At 54.5% G+C, this 16,890-nt stretch overlaps 1 protein-coding gene across 3 annotated transcripts; it reads left to right on the top strand.

The window, feature by feature from the left end:
• Positions 1-658: 658 nt before the first annotated feature.
• Rab35 (RAB35, member RAS oncogene family) lies at positions 659-16,348 on the top strand. Of its 3 annotated transcripts, XM_036172630.1 has the most exons (6): positions 673-912; positions 6,609-6,659; positions 9,616-9,739; positions 12,640-12,764; positions 12,846-12,970; positions 14,835-16,348. In XM_036172630.1, the coding sequence occupies exons 1-6, from the start codon at positions 861-863 to the stop codon at positions 14,961-14,963; spliced, it is 606 nt and encodes a 201-aa protein (XP_036028523.1). In that variant the 5' UTR covers positions 673-860; the 3' UTR covers positions 14,964-16,348. The 3 variants fall into 3 exon arrangements, with proteins under 3 accessions (XP_036028525.1, XP_036028524.1, XP_036028523.1); XM_036172632.1 differs by lacking the exon at positions 12,846-12,970 and having other exon boundaries at positions 659-912; positions 14,835-14,941; XM_036172631.1 differs by lacking the exon at positions 6,609-6,659 and having other exon boundaries at positions 672-912.
• The last annotated feature ends 542 nt before the right edge of the window (positions 16,349-16,890 follow it).

Genomic DNA, 16,890 nt, shown 5'->3' with positions numbered 1-16,890 from the left:
AACTGGACTCGGGAGGTACAGGGAGGAGGGTCAGAAGTTCAAGGATATCCTCGGCTACTCGGGGCGAGTCCGGGGCCACCCTGGGCTACTGGAGAAGCTGCTGGGGAAAGCCAAAGACACTGGGACGGCGCAATCCCCGCGAGTCTGCAGTAAGGAGGGCGGTGGCAGCGAGCGCACCGGGAAGGGCGGGTGGGCATCCACCCAAACTGGAAAAACCTGAGGCTGCTTCTGAATTGCGCACGGCTGAGTTCCGGCGCCCCGGGGCTCCTTCGGCCACGGGGAAACCGAGGCCGAAGGAGCGGCCGCGCGCAACCGCGCAGGCGACCAGGGTGCGTCCCACGGCTCCGAATCCGGAACCGCTACCCGTCCGGCCAGGAGCGTCGGGCTCCCGGGGTCACGGGGCTCGGAGGCGACTTCCGCCCAGCGCTGACCTCTAGGACGCGGCTCCGCAGCCGGCTACCACCGCCGCCGCCGCCGCCCGCCTCCTCCTCCCTTCCGTCGGGCCAGCGGCGCGTCCGCGCCCGCCCGGGACTCCGTCGGGGCGCAGGCGCACTGCGCGTGCGTGAAGAGAGGGCGCGGCCGGCCGGGGCTGCGGCTGCGCAGAGGCGGGGCCAGCCGCCGCGCCTGCGCAGTGGTGGGGCGGGGCGGGAAGGAGGGAGGCGGCGGCACCGGCGGCGGCTGCTGAGGAGGAGGAGGAGAAGGAGGGTGGGGGGAGCGAGCGGAGGGAGGTGTTTCTGTCAGTTCCGGCTGTTTGTTCGGGAAGTGGATCCGCCGCTGCCGGAGCAGCCGGGAGGGAGCTGCGGATCGCGAGGCCAGGACCGACCCCGCCCGCCCGCCCGCCCGCGCCGCCCCCGCCCGCCATGGCCCGGGACTACGACCACCTCTTCAAGCTGCTCATCATCGGCGACAGCGGTGAGGGCCGCAGGGGCCGGAGGCGCCCAGGGCCCTGCCGGGCGCGGCCCGCGGGGGCCAGGGGACGGACGGGCGGGCGGGCGGGCGGGCGGGGAGGCGCGGCCCGCGCGGGGCGGGAGGCGCGGAGCGCGGCGGCCGCAGGCCCCGGGGGTGCAGTCAGGGGCCCCGCCGGGCTGTTCCTCTGCGGGTCGGGGTGCCGAGCGCGCGGGATGCACGCCCCGGCGCTTGCTCCTGCCTCACGTGTGACCTTGGTCAAGTCGCGCGATCGCTGGAGTTGGAGAGACCCGGGTTCGAGTCCCGGGGAGACGAGCTTTTCCACTCTGTGACCTTGGGCAAGTTGGCTTCACCTTTCTGAGCCTCAGTTCCTGCATCTGGGAAGTGGGGACTTGTTAAACTGGGCGTTGTGGAGTATTCGGTGAGCTAAGAGTCAGGAAAGTGCTTCGCGCCGGGCCCGAGGTAAAGTAACCCCAACGAAGTCACTGTTGGGGTTGTCAGAATGAGTCTCCCCGTGAGGACTGAGCCCTCCGTGAAGTGGGGGTGTTTCCAGGACCTGCCTCTCCGGGTTGCTGTGCGTTTGGATGAGGGTTCCTGCAGAATCGCTGCAGAGGCTTTGGTTGGTTCGGTTCCCTCATCTTTGGAATGGAGTAGGGGCAGATCTGCCTGTCGCGGCTGATGTTAGTTAGCGCTCACAGGGATGCGAACAGTGTCTGGCACACAGTGGGTGGACAGCGTTTGCTGTTGTCACCATACTGAGGGAGACCCGGGGGTGCTTCAGCCAGTACTCTAAGGGCTTCGTCCACATACACAATCCTTTCAATACCGCTCTATTGCCGGTTCACAGAGCAACTTCTGGTACCCCAGTGCTTAAAATGCATGTGTTCAGTGAATGAACACAGAGCAGCCTTAGGAAAGTCAGACTGGTTTCTGGCCAAGGATGAAGCATTTTTAGAGATGTCTGGAGTATGGCAGGTGACCAGGTCTGTGGAGTGACGTTAAGTTCAGGGAGGCAGGTCCCAGGATGCTTATGGGAGTGTAACTGAGGTGCTAGGACTATAGGATGTTTCGGAAGGAGGCTGGGGAGCAGCCAAGTCTATAGATTAGACTTCAGTTGAGTGTGGGATAGAGGGTCATGTGACTTGAGACAGCCAAGTTGGTGGTAGAGCCTGTGGATCATTAAGGAAATGGAGCAGCAAGTCCCTCGAGACTCCGGATGTAGGCTTGGGTGGCAGTGTCATAGATGGGTCATTCAAGTGAGTGGTTTTTGGTCTCACCCGTGAAGCTGGGTTGGGATGTGGTTGGTGGTTTGGATCCGGTGGGAAGATGGCTGTAGTTTCAGTGGTTGCTGGTGGAGGGAAGATCTCGGGAAAAGTTAGGGCCTAACCAGTGAGGTGGGAGAGTAGCGGTGGGCGGGATGGAGTTAGAAAGGTGGAGGACTGGTGGGTTGTAGTTTGAATGAGACAGAACCAAGCAAGCTGTGTAAACCTGAACTTGGACACAGCCTATGAGATTCCTCGGGACGCTGAGGATTTGCTTTTTCCTCTGGCCTTGGTTCTGAGTGCCTGGCGGTATGTGATCTCCTTCCTTTTGTAGTTTAAGGCAGCCTGCTGTGGTCAGAGGTCTTTACCCTTCCTGAAGATGTCTTGTGCTAGACTCAGCAAGATGTAGCTTGTTGGCTTTTCTGTGAAACCCAGGAGATGGTTTTGGCTTGCTTTCTTACAGCGTATTTTACATGGTGTATTGATTTTTTTTTTTTTTTTTTTTTCTCAGAAGTCAGGTGTGGGAGAAGACTCCTTGGTCAGGTCTGGCTCCCAGTTCAGTATGAGTGTGTAGGCCTGGGTTGTGGAGAGGAGGGAGACACTTTGCTGTTGGATGTCTCCTGACACTGAGCCGAAACGCCAAAGCTGAACACTTAGGAAATCAGGAGTTGGTAGCCAGGGGAATTCAAGATAAGCTTTGCAGCTGAGCAGGGAGTCTGGCATCCTCACCTGCCTGCCCTGGGCTCCTTGAATGTGTGCTTCTTAAGGTCTGTCAAGTGATTCGCAGACACTTTCTCATCTGATTCTCACCCATGGCCTCTGTGGTTTGTCAAATAAGGAACCTAAGGCCTAGAGGCGCTGCCTGCCTGCCCCAAATCACACAGCTTTCAGCAGTGAAGCTGGGGGCCAGTGTTCGTCTCCGCTAACTCCCCCAAATCACACAGCTTTCAGCAGCAAAGCTGGGGGCCAGTGTTCGTCTCCGCTAACTCCCCTAAATCACACAGCTTTCAGCAGCAAAGCTGGGGGCCAGTGTTCGTCTCTGCTAACTCCCCCAAATCACACAGCTTTCAGCGGCGAAGCTGGAGGCCAGTGTTCGTCTCCGCTAACTCCGCAAGGGCGGGCAGGTGGTGGAGGGCTGGCAAGCAGTAGGCCCTCAGTGCTCGCTGCTTTATAACTCGAGGCCTCCTTCACCCTGGACCACACCGTACACACTTCTGGGATGCATTCCCTGGCTTGGGTATCTTTTCTTTGTAGCTGAGGCTCTACTTTCTTCTTGGCTGTTGTGGCATTGACTTTGGTTTATAATGGTGCCCTCCGACGCCAGTCACTCTCGTTCTTAGAGACTGGAGGCTGATGTGCCATCAGAGACCTAGTGAAAGCCCTTAACAGATGAGTAGATTGGAGCTGGGAGGCGGGCATGGCTTGGCTGAGGTTACACGAGAAGGTGGTCACTGAGGCAGGATTAAAGTTGATAGTGCTTCACTTGAGTTTACAGCAGGCCGGTGCTGAAGCAGAGAAAATTGATGAGGCAGCGGGACAAAGCCGGGGTGAAGGCCCAAAGGCAGACAGAGGGGGTAACGGCCAAGGGTGAAATCTCTTGCCTGCCAAGAGGCAACAAGTGTGCTGAGGTGTGCCTGTGCTGTGACTAGTGGTTGTTCTGCAGCCAGGGACTTCAGGTCCTGCTGTCACTGCGGATGGCACCTTCTTCTTGTCTATTACGGTCTGAGACTCAGATACATTTAATAAGAATGACGGTAATATTAATAATAATAAAAGGCCAGCTGTAGTATTGCACATCTTTAATCCCAGCACTTGGGTACACAGGCAGGTGGCTGGCTGTGAGTCTGAGGCCAGCTTGGTCTACACTGGGAAGTTCCAGGACAGCCAGACTCTAAGGGAAAAAAGAAAAAGGGTTCTGTCTCCTGCCCTAAGGTTTGAAAGCTGCTTCCCAGCACCTGGTAATGCTGCTGTAATAGTGTGACGTCCCCGGCGTTCACCAAGACTGATATTGGTACGGCCATCAGTTTGTGCAGGTGTTTAGGTGGTGGGTATTAAGTGCTGGGTTCAGCTTAGCACCGAGTGGATGCATAGGGTGAAGGCGGCAAGGTCTAGGTCCTCAGTGCTTAGGGAACTCACTGCTTAATGGCCAGACGTGAGCTTTCAGCTGAGTAAGCTGGACCTAGAAGGCTTCAGGAGGAAGCAGAGGAGGCCACAGAGCCAATGGGGTGTGAGTATCAGGCAGAACACCATGAGGACCAGCCCAGAACTTGGGCTCTCCTTGGGTTTAGCAGGATGCCTCGTGGCAGAACAATGAGGAAGTGGTGCTGAACACTGGGCGCTGGAGGGCTGAGCAACAGGTGCCTTGGATGCTCAGCTGTGTGCTCAGGAGCCCGCCACCCTCAGACCCTCTTTGGGAAGGTAGGACCCAGGTGGACTCAGAGAAGCAAGTTCTGCCGACTTGCTCACTGGAGATGGCCTGGAGAGGACATCTGGGGTTAGGTTAGAAAAACAAGTGTGCAGCTCAGTCTACAGCAGTGGTTTGCAAACCTGGTTATTTGAGGGGGGTGGAGCAATGCTATCTTTGAGAATTGGAGTCAAAATCTGGGTTTCATGATAGGCAAATACACTTAGAATTTGCTTTCAGTATGGGGTCCTAGGTTAGGATGTGGTACATTTGACGGCATTTGTTAGAACAGAAAGGATGGCTATACCAGCTCTGGGATCAATTGATGTTCCTGAAAAAGATGCGAGAGGATGATGGGCTGACATCCACTGGCTTCTGGCTGCTTCTGTTTTAAGTCATGCTTCCTCACTGGGTGACAATGTGTTTGTTCTTGTGTGGCAGTTCCACAGAAGTGAGGATACTCGGTCACTGGGTCTGGGGTATTTAAATTTTTCTTGGTATTGTCAAATTGCTTTTCAAAGAAACTGAAGTCATTTGCATTCCTACTAAATGGGCTGAAAGTGCCCCCATCAAGGGCTAAGAATATAGCTCAGGTGGTAGAGTGTTAGCCTCATATGCACAAAGTCCTGGGTTCAATCCCCAGCACACCGATAACCCCAGCATTTGGGAGGTAGAGGCAGAAGAATCGGATTCAAGGCCAACCTCTGCTATACAGTGAGTTCAAGTATGGCCTGCGCTACATAATACTCTGTCCCCACCCCACTCCCACCCCCAAAAAATAGAGGGAGAAGGGAAGGGTAAAAAGGGAAGGAACAAGCCAACAAGTCCTTAGGATGCCAGCAGAGGTGATTGACAGGCCTGGATTTGGATCTGCGCCTGACCTTTGGAGGTATCTTAGGTCAGCTGCCCATTCTTCAAGTCCTGCTTTCCTCATCTGAGGAGACACCATGGGAATTCTGGGAGCATCACGAGCTGCCACGCAGACTTGAGTGTGTGTTAATCTTTCATTCTGAGGTTGCTTGACCTAGCCATTTTTGGGTAATGGAGAAAGGAGACAGGAGGCAGGTAGGTGCACTGGCCAATCAGAGCAGTACGTATGTGGCAGTCAAGAGGAAGGTGGGGTGAGGCACAGCCAGGGGCTGCTGTGCCAAGTGCAGTGGTCCAGACACTCAGGGGTGGTAGCCAAGTAGGTATCCAGCAGCCTCCCTGTGTAGATGATTTTTCTTTGGGCCCCCAGCTCACAAATAATGACATGGAGACTTATTATGAAAGCTTGGCCTTAGCTTAGGGTTTGTTCCCAACTAGTTCTTACAGTCCACATTAACCTGTACTTTTAAATCTGTGTTCCATCGTGTAGCCCGGTACCTCATCTCTCCATACTGCCCATCCTGCTTCTTCTGCACTGGCTGGCTGCTCTCCCTCGTGCCTAGATTCTTCTTCCTACTTCCTCTCTCTGCCCAGAAGTCCCGCCTATACCTCCTGTCTAGCTATTGGCTGTTGAGCTCTTTATTAACCCAGTCACAGCAGTGTATCTTTATACAGTGTATAGTATCTCACAGCACCCCTGCCTCACTCATTCAGCCATACTGACCCAGCTAGGGGTTGATGACTGAAAGCTGGCCCTAGTCATTGGGCCTCAGTTTCTTCACATGTATAGTGCCCTGATAAAACCGAGGACTCTCTCCAGCTTTCCAGTCCTTGCAAACTGAAGTGGTGTGAGATTCGCTGAGGCCCTTGCTGAATCTGGAAGCAGGTGGGCCAGTCTCGTTTGGTTGACCTTCCTCTTGTTGTCTGGGGCAGTCCACAGGGCCTGGGTGTGAGTGGCTGTCATGTCCCCCAGAGGATTTGAGAGCAGCTTGTCTTACATGAGGACGAAGGCAGAGGTCAGTGATTGACTGGAAGAGATGTTTGTTCTTGGTTTGTGCAGAGATAGGTTGGCCCTGAAGAGTTCTGGCCGTGCTGGGCTGCTTACGGAGGACAAAGGATGGTCTCAAGGGAGCCCCCACCTGCTCATCTCCACGCCTTCTCTCTTGCAGGTGTGGGCAAGAGCAGCCTGCTGTTACGGTTTGCAGACAACACCTTCTCAGGTGAGTCCTCCCTGGGTGCTGTTGGGTGCCTGGGCTTTGAATTTCCTACCCTGTTCCAGAACCCACTTGCTTCTGTCTGAGGCAGGAGACTTTATCATTGTGGGGTGAGGGCACATAGGTGAGAATTCTGTGCCTACTGTCCTCACTTCCCTAGCAAGGGTCTGTTTGTGCCTCACACTTAGGAATTGCTAGTCTTACTAGATAGTCCATGTCTAATAGGAAGACGTCTATAGCGTAAGAATGACAGTTACCCCTCTGCTGCCCTGGAGCCTCTGTTCAGGGTGTGGGTGTCCTTTCCTGACCCCACCTGCTCTTCAGAAACATGCTCCAGCCTTGCTGTGCACAGACCCCCACCCTGGTTCTGATTGTTTTTAGACAGTGTCTCCCTATGGATCTCTGGTTTGGCCTGGAACTTGCTATGTAGACTGGGTTGGCTTTGAACTCACAGAGACCCACTTACTGAGTAGTGAGATTAAAGGCATACATGCTACATGCCCAGCCTTCCTTTCGTTCTGTAGGGCTGGGAAGGGTTGCTCATGTCTGGATGCACTGGCCTTCACTAACACCACTCAGGGCATGTGGCTTCTGGTTACATCTGTTTTAATCAGTGCTGCATTTCTGGGATACATTGTTTCTTCTTGTACACAAAGAACTGAGGTTACTAGGTCACAGGGTCTAAGAGTGTTTAAACTTTGCTCGGTACTGCCAAATTTATTTTTTAAAAACCTGTTATTTATGCCAGGAGGTGGTAGCGCACACCTTTAATCCTAGCACTTGGGAGGCAGACACAGACAGATCTCTGTGAGTTCGAGGCCAGCCAGGGCTGTTACACAGAGAAACAAAAAACCCTTATCTGACTGAAGCTGAGGGCAAAGGGGACATGTCACGTGTCTTAATTACTGTTCTACTGTGAAGAGACACCATGATCACCGCACTGAAAGGAAGGATTTAATTGGGGGCTTAGCTTACAGTTTCAGAGGGTCAGTCCATCATCATCACGGCAGGGAGCATGGCGGCTGCATGGTGCTGGAACAGTAACTGAAAGCTGTATCTTTATTTTATTTTATTTTTGGTTTTTCGAGACAGGGTTTCTCTGTGCAGCTTTGGAGCCTGTCCCAGAACTCACTCTGTAGCCCAGGCTGGCCTCGAACTCAGAGATCCATCTGCCTCTGCCTCCCAAGTGCTGGGATTAAAGGTGTGCACCACCACCGCCTGGCTATTTTATTTTATTAAGATTTATTTATTTATTATGTATATAGTATTCTGTCTGCATGTGTTCCTGCAGGCCAGAAGAGGGCAGCAGATCTCACTACAGGTGGTTGTGAGCCACCATGTGGGTGCTGGGAATTGAACTCAGGACCTCTGGAAGAGCAGCCAGTGCTCTTAACCATTGAGCCATCTCTCCAGCCCCTAAAAGCTGTATCTTGATCCATAAGCAGGGGGAGGGCAAGCGAGTGAACCTAGACCTGGCATGGGCTTTTGACACTCCCAGTGACACACTTCTTCCAACAAGGCCACACCTCCTAATCCTTGAAATCCTCTCAGATAGTTCCACTCCCTGGTGACTAAGCATTCAAATATGAGTCTGTGGGGGCCAGTCTTAGTCAGACCACCACACCATGGTGTGTGTATGTGTAGGTCAGAGGACACTGGGGAGTTGGTTCCCTCCTTCCGTCATGTGGGATTGAACTCAGGTCATCATGCTTGGCAGCAAGCACCATTGCCTATTTGAGATACCTCACCAAGTTCCCAAATTGCTTTTCAAGGAAGCTGTGGTCATCTGCGCCTGTCAGTCCATTTTCTCTTTAACCGTATCTGGGTGTTTTATCTGCATGTGTGTCTATGGTTGTGAGTTTCCCGCGGCTGCTGGGAATTGAACCCAAGCCCTCTGTTGGTGTGGAGCAGTGTCTGGGCTGTGATAACCAAAGTTGTCTGCAGATTACTTCATGTGTCCTCAGGAGAACAAAGGCACCCTGGTTGAGAACCACTGGTCTTCAGAACCTGTTCCCAGCTTTCTTCTGCTCTGTGTTGATTCTGGTTTGTTTTGCTTTGCGTGCTCACGTGTGAGGAGCTGCTTGCCCTGGAGATACCAGACGCTGGCCTGGTTTCTGGGTGCTCGCCCTGGTGTGAGCTGTGTCTCCACCATGTTTGCTAAAGCTTTCCTGCTAACTTCCTGCTTCCATTTCTGCCTCACCTTGAACTTTGGCCTTTCCCATGCTCTTGCCACCCTTCACGTGGTCATCTGTGTCTGTCTTTTGAAAGAGTTCCTGCTGTGTTGTGGATGGAATGATAGCCATGCTTTTAGCATACTGGACTATGAAAGTCGGCAGCTGCTCTTAGATGCGTCTTCCACACGGATATCCGAAGCGCCATTTCAGTAGCATCTTGTCTGCTGGTGAAACCTCCTGGCCCACTGCCACACACACACACACACACACACACACACACACACACACACACACACACACGGAAGGAACTGTGCATAATCTCATAATCTCAGCCATAGCACAAAGGCCTGGAGCACCCCCCACCCCAGCCTTAGCCTCACAGACCCCAGGCCCACCATGGATATTTTGCTGCCATCTCCCCAGGAAGGTGCAGTGTTGGGTCCTCAGTCAATTTTGAAGGTCACCCTCCCCCCCAAAAAAAAATAGAAAAGAGAAACCCGGGATGAATAGGTCTGCTATATTCTCGGGTCACAGCCGACATGTCCCTACCCTGCCTTTTGCTTCCCATTTTCATTTCTTTGGTAGCGTGTATTTCTGAACCTGTCTCTTCCTTTGGGTCACTGTGTCCTGACTTACTTGCGTCTTGGGCCTATTAGAGCAGGTGTGCTTTCTTTGTTCAGGGCTCTGTCCTTAGGGCCTTGACTGCGGGGGGCTCATACAGTGGGATGGGGTGGGGTTCTGGGGATCAGAGGGCTCCCTACCCTGAGTAATGGGCTGCATTCGTACAGGCAGCTACATCACCACAATTGGAGTGGATTTCAAGATCCGGACTGTGGAGACCAATGGGGAGAAGGTGAAACTGCAGATCTGGGACACAGCAGGGCAAGAGCGCTTCCGCACCATCACCTCCACGTGAGTCCCTTGGGCCCTCGTCCTGGGTGTCTGCATGACGTTGAGTGACAGTGTTGAACAGAAACAGTAGAAACGTCCCTGCGGGTGAGGAAGGAGGCCGAGGTGGTAGCTGGGCCTTCCCTTCCTGCAGACACCAGAGAAGGCCGTGGTGTGCTGAGGGAGCCACCAGGGCTCGGGCCATGCGGTGTCTGAGCACCTGGCCCTGGTACCTGCCATGAGACAGACTGTGCCGTCCTCGTGGGTACACGGTTTTCCCTGCCGGCAGCTCCTTTTCCTTCAAGTGGCAATAGCAGCAGTATTTGCCTCCCTGGGTAGTAGTGACAAGTCCTTCCCTGGTGCCCAGTGAGCCGCTGACTCCTTAGAGATGGCTCCCTCTCTGGGAGCCTGGGAGGCCACAAGTATGTGGGCCCCTCTTCTACCCCCATCTGTTGTCTAGCGGGTCACCTGCCTTTGCGGTGCTTGTGGGACTCAGCTGCCCACTGGAAACCACTCCATGTTGAGTCCTGTAGATGGGGTTCTTAGGTGTCTGTGAAACAGCGTGGATTTCTAATTCCTGCTCTGTGTCCTTGGACAAGCTGTCTAATGTTTGTGCCTCTGTCCAGAGAACTCTAGTTAGGATTTGCCCGAGTGAGTGCTAAGGCTTAAGTTCAGGGCTCCTGCTCTGGCCTCTTCATGGGTCACTTTTAGCTTTCTGTGTGCCGAGCATACTGTTTCCCCATTTTACAGCCAAAGGCGTGTCTGTCTGTGTGTGCATTTGAGACAGGGCCTCACTGTGTACCCATGGCTGCCCTCAAGCTCACAGATATCTCCTGTTTCTGCTGGGATTAAAGGCACGCACCATCTCTCCCAGCTAAAGGTGCTTCTGAGACGTGCACTCATGTGGAAGTGCACGCAGGGTGGATGGGTTTCTGGGACACTCCAGGCCTTCCTGCGTAACAGTTCTGGATTTTAGTGGGATGTCTCCAGGTGACCATTCCAGGCCCTAGGTGTCCTCTGAGGGTGTGTGTGTGTGTCAGAGGAGCACAGGGCTACTCAGCTGAGGCTCAGCCTGGTGGGTGTGTTGTCCTGTCTACTCTGTGGTGGACACGAGTGCCATGGCCCAGGACTCTCTAGGCACAGGGTACCGTCCTGTCTGCCTACGTGTCTGGGGAAACCAAGGTTAGCCCTGCCAACCTTGGGGTCTCAGGCTTGGCCCATTCTGAGGCACAAGGCACTTCAGGGCCTGCCTGCCAAGGGGGCCATGGAGAGACCGATCCCCCGTGACGGTGGCCGGTGAAAGGAGGATCCTGAGATAGTTGAACGTTTTGGAGGTGTGGCGGGCAGTCTGTAGGAGTGGAAATGGCTGTACCCTGTGTATCTGCTAAAAGGAGCCCTGTTGCTATCCCCAGTCTTAACCATTCCTGAGGAGGTTTCTGGCCCTCGGGGTGGCTGGGGTAGGGGAGAGGGAGAAGGGAGAAGGGGGAAGCCTTGCACTGGCCTAGGAAGCAGGCCTGGTGCTGAGGCTGCGGCTGCCCACTGGACTAAGTGGCCGCCATCAGGGGAGTACGGCAGTGGATGGGAGACACTTGGGTCAGAAGACTGGGAGCCCTGGTGTCTTCCACCCCTGGCCAGCCTAGGCCCTTCCTTCCCTGGCCAAAGCTCTCCTGGAGTGCTGGAGTGGCAGGAACTAGGGCAGTGATGTGCCATTTCTTGGTGTCTTGTGCAAAGGTAAGATGACAGGCATTCTGCTGCAGGAATGGCTTCTGTCCACATGGTTCCCATACCTGCCCCAGAGGCGGCCAAGCTATGCCGTGTGCTGAGCCGGTGCTCAGGGCAGTGGTTGGCTAGGGACCAAGGCAGGGTGGTTCAGGGGTTCCGAGCTGAGATAGTGGGAACTGTCGGGCTCCCTCAGAGCCTTGGACCAAGTCAGTAGACAGGGTATGTATGGTGTCCTGGGAGGGCTCCCCTGTGTCTGAGGATGGACAGATGCCCGGGCCACAGTACAGCAGGGCCCTGGTGTCCTGCCCTTGTTCTAGATAGGTCTTGACTACAGAGGGGTGACTAGATGGCTGGGTGCCCTTCCCAGTCTGCTGTGGATCCTGGTGTAGCCATCCTGGAACCCAGGCTGGGAAGTGCTGTCCAGTAGAGCTGCATGGAGGAGCCTGCCCTGGGGTTTGGAGTCTCATTGTTCTAAGACCGTAGTGATGAAGGACGGGTCGCTTTAGAGACAAGGCTCAGAAAACAGCTTGGGCGGTTAGATAGACTGGGCCAGGAGTGTTGCTTGGCCGCTGGCCCTGTGCTTCAGGGATGGTGCTGCTGTCTGGCTTTCTGGGGACAGATGTTCAGAGAGGAGCTGTGGCACCCTCCTCCTTCTAGAGCTTTGCTGAGTCCTTCCTGCGACTGCTGGAGGCCTGTGTAGCCTCTACATTCTGTCACTGGGGCAGTGAGCCAAGAGCAGGAAAAGAAGTGTCACCTGTCCATGGGGGGGGGGGAGGACGACACGACACCTTGCCATGGCTTCTTGTAAGGTGCAGCCTCTAGGAATGACATTTGCCTACCAAGATTTGAAAGTGTGAGTGTTTAAACCAGGATGGGGTAACATGATGCCAGATTATAAAATAAAAGGAGGAAGACTTCAAAGGAGTTCCGCTGGTGGTGCTCAGTCAGCTGTGGTGACTCTTCCTGCCTGGTCCATCTCAGGCTGTCCCCATCCTTCACCACCGCTGGTCAGGCCTGACAAGCCAGTGCTGTCCAGCTGGCCAAGCTTGGCTGGGGCTGGTGGTCAAGGCTGGGTGAGGGCCTTGGTCGTGGCCCAGGGCACCCTCACCTTCCCCACCACTGTCCTGCTGTGGCAAGCGGGCCCCAGGGAAGCAGCTTCTCTGTCCTGGACCAAAGCCCTGATGCACATCTTGGCCCTGCAGGTACTATCGGGGGACCCACGGGGTCATTGTGGTTTACGACGTCACTAGTGCCGAGTCCTTTGTCAATGTCAAGCGATGGCTTCATGAAATCAACCAGAACTGTGACGATGTGTGCCGAATATTAGGTGAGGCTGGACCCCAAGGTGGGGTGGTGGGCAAGTGGCGGCTCTGCCCTTGCAGGTGGGTGACTGTGCTTTGTCTTCAAGTGGGTAATAAGAATGACGACCCTGAGCGGAAGGTGGTAGAGACAGAAGACGCCTACAAGTTTGCTGGGCAGATGGGGATCCAGCTCTTTGAGACCAGTGCCAAGGAGAATGTCAACGTGGAAGAGGTAAGCTCTGTCTGACCCCGTCAGAGGGCAGTGAGGACCCATGCGCTTCAGCAGACCTCACTTCTCTACCACAGCGTTCCCCCACTCCAGGCCTGCCCAGCTGTGAGTGACCAACAGTTACTTACTGCCCACTGCTGGCTGCCGCTCTGCAGGCCCGAGACTGTCTTAGCTCAGCTGTCCTCTGAGGTAGGAGCCCACATCTCGGGGAGGAAACCTCAAGTTCCTCTCACTGAACAGCCTTAAGAATCAGCCAGGGAGAGCTGGCGGCAAGCCCAGATCTTTGCCACCCCAAAGCCCTGCAGGTTCTAGCCCAGCTGCCTCCTGTCAGCCCTCTCAAGCCCATCTCCACCACCTCCTCCCTGTCCCTCTTGGTTGCTTGCTTTCCGGTTCCTAGGGATTGTGGATGGAGCCTCCACCTGGGAGGCCTCTTCTTCACTTTAGCTCCCCCTGTTGAAGGGCAGCTGTGATTCTGAGGGAGAAAAGCTAGAGCTTTTTCCACAAGCCCCACTTGGCCCACTCACTGGCCCCAGAGGAGTCTAGAAGTACCAGGAAGTTGGCTTCCCACTGCGTTGGAAACACAGGCTCCTTAGAGCCAGGCTAGGACCCACATCTGGGACTGAGCTCCGGGTGATTCGCTTGTTCATCTGTACACAGGAGTGAGGTGGTTCCCCAGGTTGTGAGGACCAAGCGAGCCAAGTTGTGCTTGCTCAGTAGATGGAGATTGTGAGCTCAGCTGTTTGTAAGAAAGATTTGTGTGAGAGTGTGTGCAGTTTGCACGTACAGGATCCAGAAGAGGGCGTCAGAGCCCGTGGAGCTGGAGTGAGAGGTGCTTGTGGGGCCCAGCTTGTAATGGGGGTGCTGTGATCCGACCCCTGGTCCACATGACACTGAGTCATCTCACCCGTTTTGAGGACACCAGCGTTTGTATGCCCGTGGCTTGGTGGCTGCCTCCGCATGGCTGAGCCCTGGCAGCAGGACTTAGGTAGTCAGGGGAAGGTTTAGACACATTGTCTGGCCCCAGGGACGGTGAGGTGGACAGCCGGCGCTTCCTCCCATCTACATGCAGAGCAGCGTACTTCTGTCAGAGGTTCTGGTGGGTTTTTCCTGTTTTGAAAAGGACTGGAAAGATGGCTCAGTGATTGAGATTGTATGCTTTTATAGAGGACCCGAGTTCAGTTCCAGTACCCATGCCAGGCAGCTCACAACCGCCTGTAACTCCAGCTCTGTAGGTACTGCACTCAATGCACATACCCACATACAGGAAAAAAGATTGGAAATTATCCAAGTGATTGACTTCTGACACCCAAGACAGCTGTGGTCTTTTAGCATTCCCTTTAACCTTTGACCCCACTCCCTCCTCCTAAAGCAGCCCTTCTCCACCTGGGGGTCATGACCCCTTTGGGGGTTGAACAACCCTTCACAGGGGCTGCATATTAGATATCCTGCATATCAGATATCCTGCGTATCAGATATTTAATTATGATTCATAAAAGTAGCTAAATTAGTTATGAAGTAGCAGTGAAATAATGTTACGGTTGGGGGTCAGCACACCATGAGGAACCGTGTTAAAGGGTGGCAGTGTTAGGAAGGTTGGGAACCGCTGGCCTAGAGTGTGTTTGAGGGCATATAACACACACCAGTAACCCTAGCACCAGGGAGACAGAGGGAGGAGGATGGTGAGGTTCAGGCCAGGTGACACCCCGACACACACACACACACACACACACACACACACACACACACACACACTTTGGACATACACAGAGTTCACAGAGGAATAGAAAATTGCCTGGGTAGGTGGCTGTGCTGGCCAGCAGGGCTCCGCACTAGGTCTCAGGTCAGCCTTACCCTGTCGTCTCTCCAGATGTTCAACTGTATCACAGAGCTGGTTCTGCGAGCAAAGAAAGACAACTTGGCAAAGCAGCAGCAGCAGCAACAGAACGATGTGGTGAAGCTCACGAAAAACAGTAAACGGAAGAAACGCTGCTGCTAATGCCCCAGTCCACTGCAGAGACTGCACTGCTCCCTCCCAGCCCGAGACCTCGAGCTCCTCGGGGACAGTCTCAGTTTAGTGCCGTTATTTAAAGAATTCTCTCCACGTTTTTTGTATCGGGAGGCGCCATCGGCACTTCCTCCCCCTTCCCCCTTGAGTGCCAAGAAGGTGTTGGACGAGCCTGCCCTTCCCCACTGGTGCCCATCCCCCTGCTGAGGCGCCTGGACCTGTCGAGGACGCTGCCAGCTGAGCGGACTGATTAACCAGTTTGTACATAGTGTATATTGCATTAACCAGCTGCACACCCTCAGCCTGCTCTGGCTTTTGCCTCCTTCCTGCCAACCTGCTGCAACAGACCCTCCCAAGCCCTCCTGTCCCATCTCGACGGCAGCTTCCTGAGGAGCCAGCCTCATGTCCTAGCTGAGTCTTTGGCCAACCTGGGCCCGTGGAGTGAACTCTACATGGCTCCTGCCCTACAGCGGCTCTGGGAGCTGGGGAACCTGGCCTCCACACAGGCCCTGCCCTCGGCTGGCCCTAGGCCTTCAGTTCACAGAGGAAGTCAGTCTTGCCCATCTGGCCAACAGGTTTCTCATTCTGCCTTCTAGATGCCTCTGCTACAAACCCAGGGGAGCTGTGGCTTCTCACTTACCCACGTTGTTTCAGTTCCAGCAGAAGGTAGGGGTACCTGTGTTCAGAGATGGAGCTTACAAGGGGGAGCATTATTTTAACAGATAGAGCCAAATGGAGCCAAATCAAACGAATTCAGTTCCTCAGTTATTTCCGTGAGACGACTTGATTGGCTCACTAGCGAAAGTTGTGACTGTCCCACTTTGGGTTCAGTACTTTTAGAAAAGGTGTATGGTTTCTGTTCACTGTGGGGTTAGGCTCTTTCCCTTCATGGGGAAAGAGGAGCTCTGCACCCTTGCTCCGGTGTGTGCAAGGGCCTCCCAGTGGAGCCAGTTTGTAATGTAGTACCAGACACCTCTGACACATGCAGGGGTGCTGGGTATGGGAGGACACCTCCAAGCTGGGCCAGGCAGCTTTGCAGTACTGACAGACCTGCTTTAGTATGAAGGCAGTAGGAAGATTTCTTGGCCACTGGGAAGAAGTGACAGTGTGGTGGGGGAAGCCAGTATTGGCCCCCCCAGCCCCCCCGAACCCCCTGGAGTAAAAATCAGGGTGATCTACGTTTAATTACTTCCCCCTTCCCCTAAAGGATCACGTAACTGGGAAGAACTGATTTGGACACCATGATGTGTTTTAGATTTCCTTTCCTAGGCGATTTCCAGGCAGTCCTGACCGGACAATCATCACAGATGACTGCAGATTTTCCGTGTTAACACTGTGGACGGGTTTCTAATCAATAAAACTGGGGCTTTCTTCCACCTGTCTCTCCACTTGTCCAGACTGTCAAAAGCTGGGGTTCTGTGCGACAGGCCTGTGTTTCTGAGCTGCAGGCTGGGTTTGGGGCTGTGGGCCTAGAAGGTAGGTGCTGTGGAGGACACTTCAGGGCCAAGCAGTAGGCGGCTCCATGTGATCCAGGTGAGCCGGGAGCTGAGGCAGATTCTGTTTTCGGGACTGTCTTGGCTGACGGGCAGAAGTGGTCCCACATGCTTCTGAGCCCATGGGACAGTGTGGAGGTGTTTGCCAGCTCAAGCAATGAGAGGGTGAGCTTGGAGCATCCAGACCAAGTTAGGTGGCTCTGCGGCTGCTGGCACCTGCCTATGAAGGCCCAGGTGATGGGTGACTTGGTGACAACAGTGTGCCTGTCCCACAGAGTGTCACATGCATGAGTGGGGTGGGGTAAGGGGGGGGGTGGGGGCTCAGGGCTAAACTGGTGTCCTAGTGGACCTGATGTGAAACTCCTGTCAACCAACAAACTTTTAAATGGTTTGCTAGGATTATTTCTGTATTGAAAGTTTCTAAT

The sequence above is a fragment of the Onychomys torridus genome, chromosome 22, assembly GCF_903995425.1.
Source record: "Onychomys torridus chromosome 22, mOncTor1.1, whole genome shotgun sequence".
NCBI classification, from domain to species: domain Eukaryota; kingdom Metazoa; phylum Chordata; class Mammalia; order Rodentia; family Cricetidae; genus Onychomys; species Onychomys torridus.
Note: the sequence above shows the minus strand (reverse complement) of the source record. Positions and strands in the feature narration are given on the sequence as shown.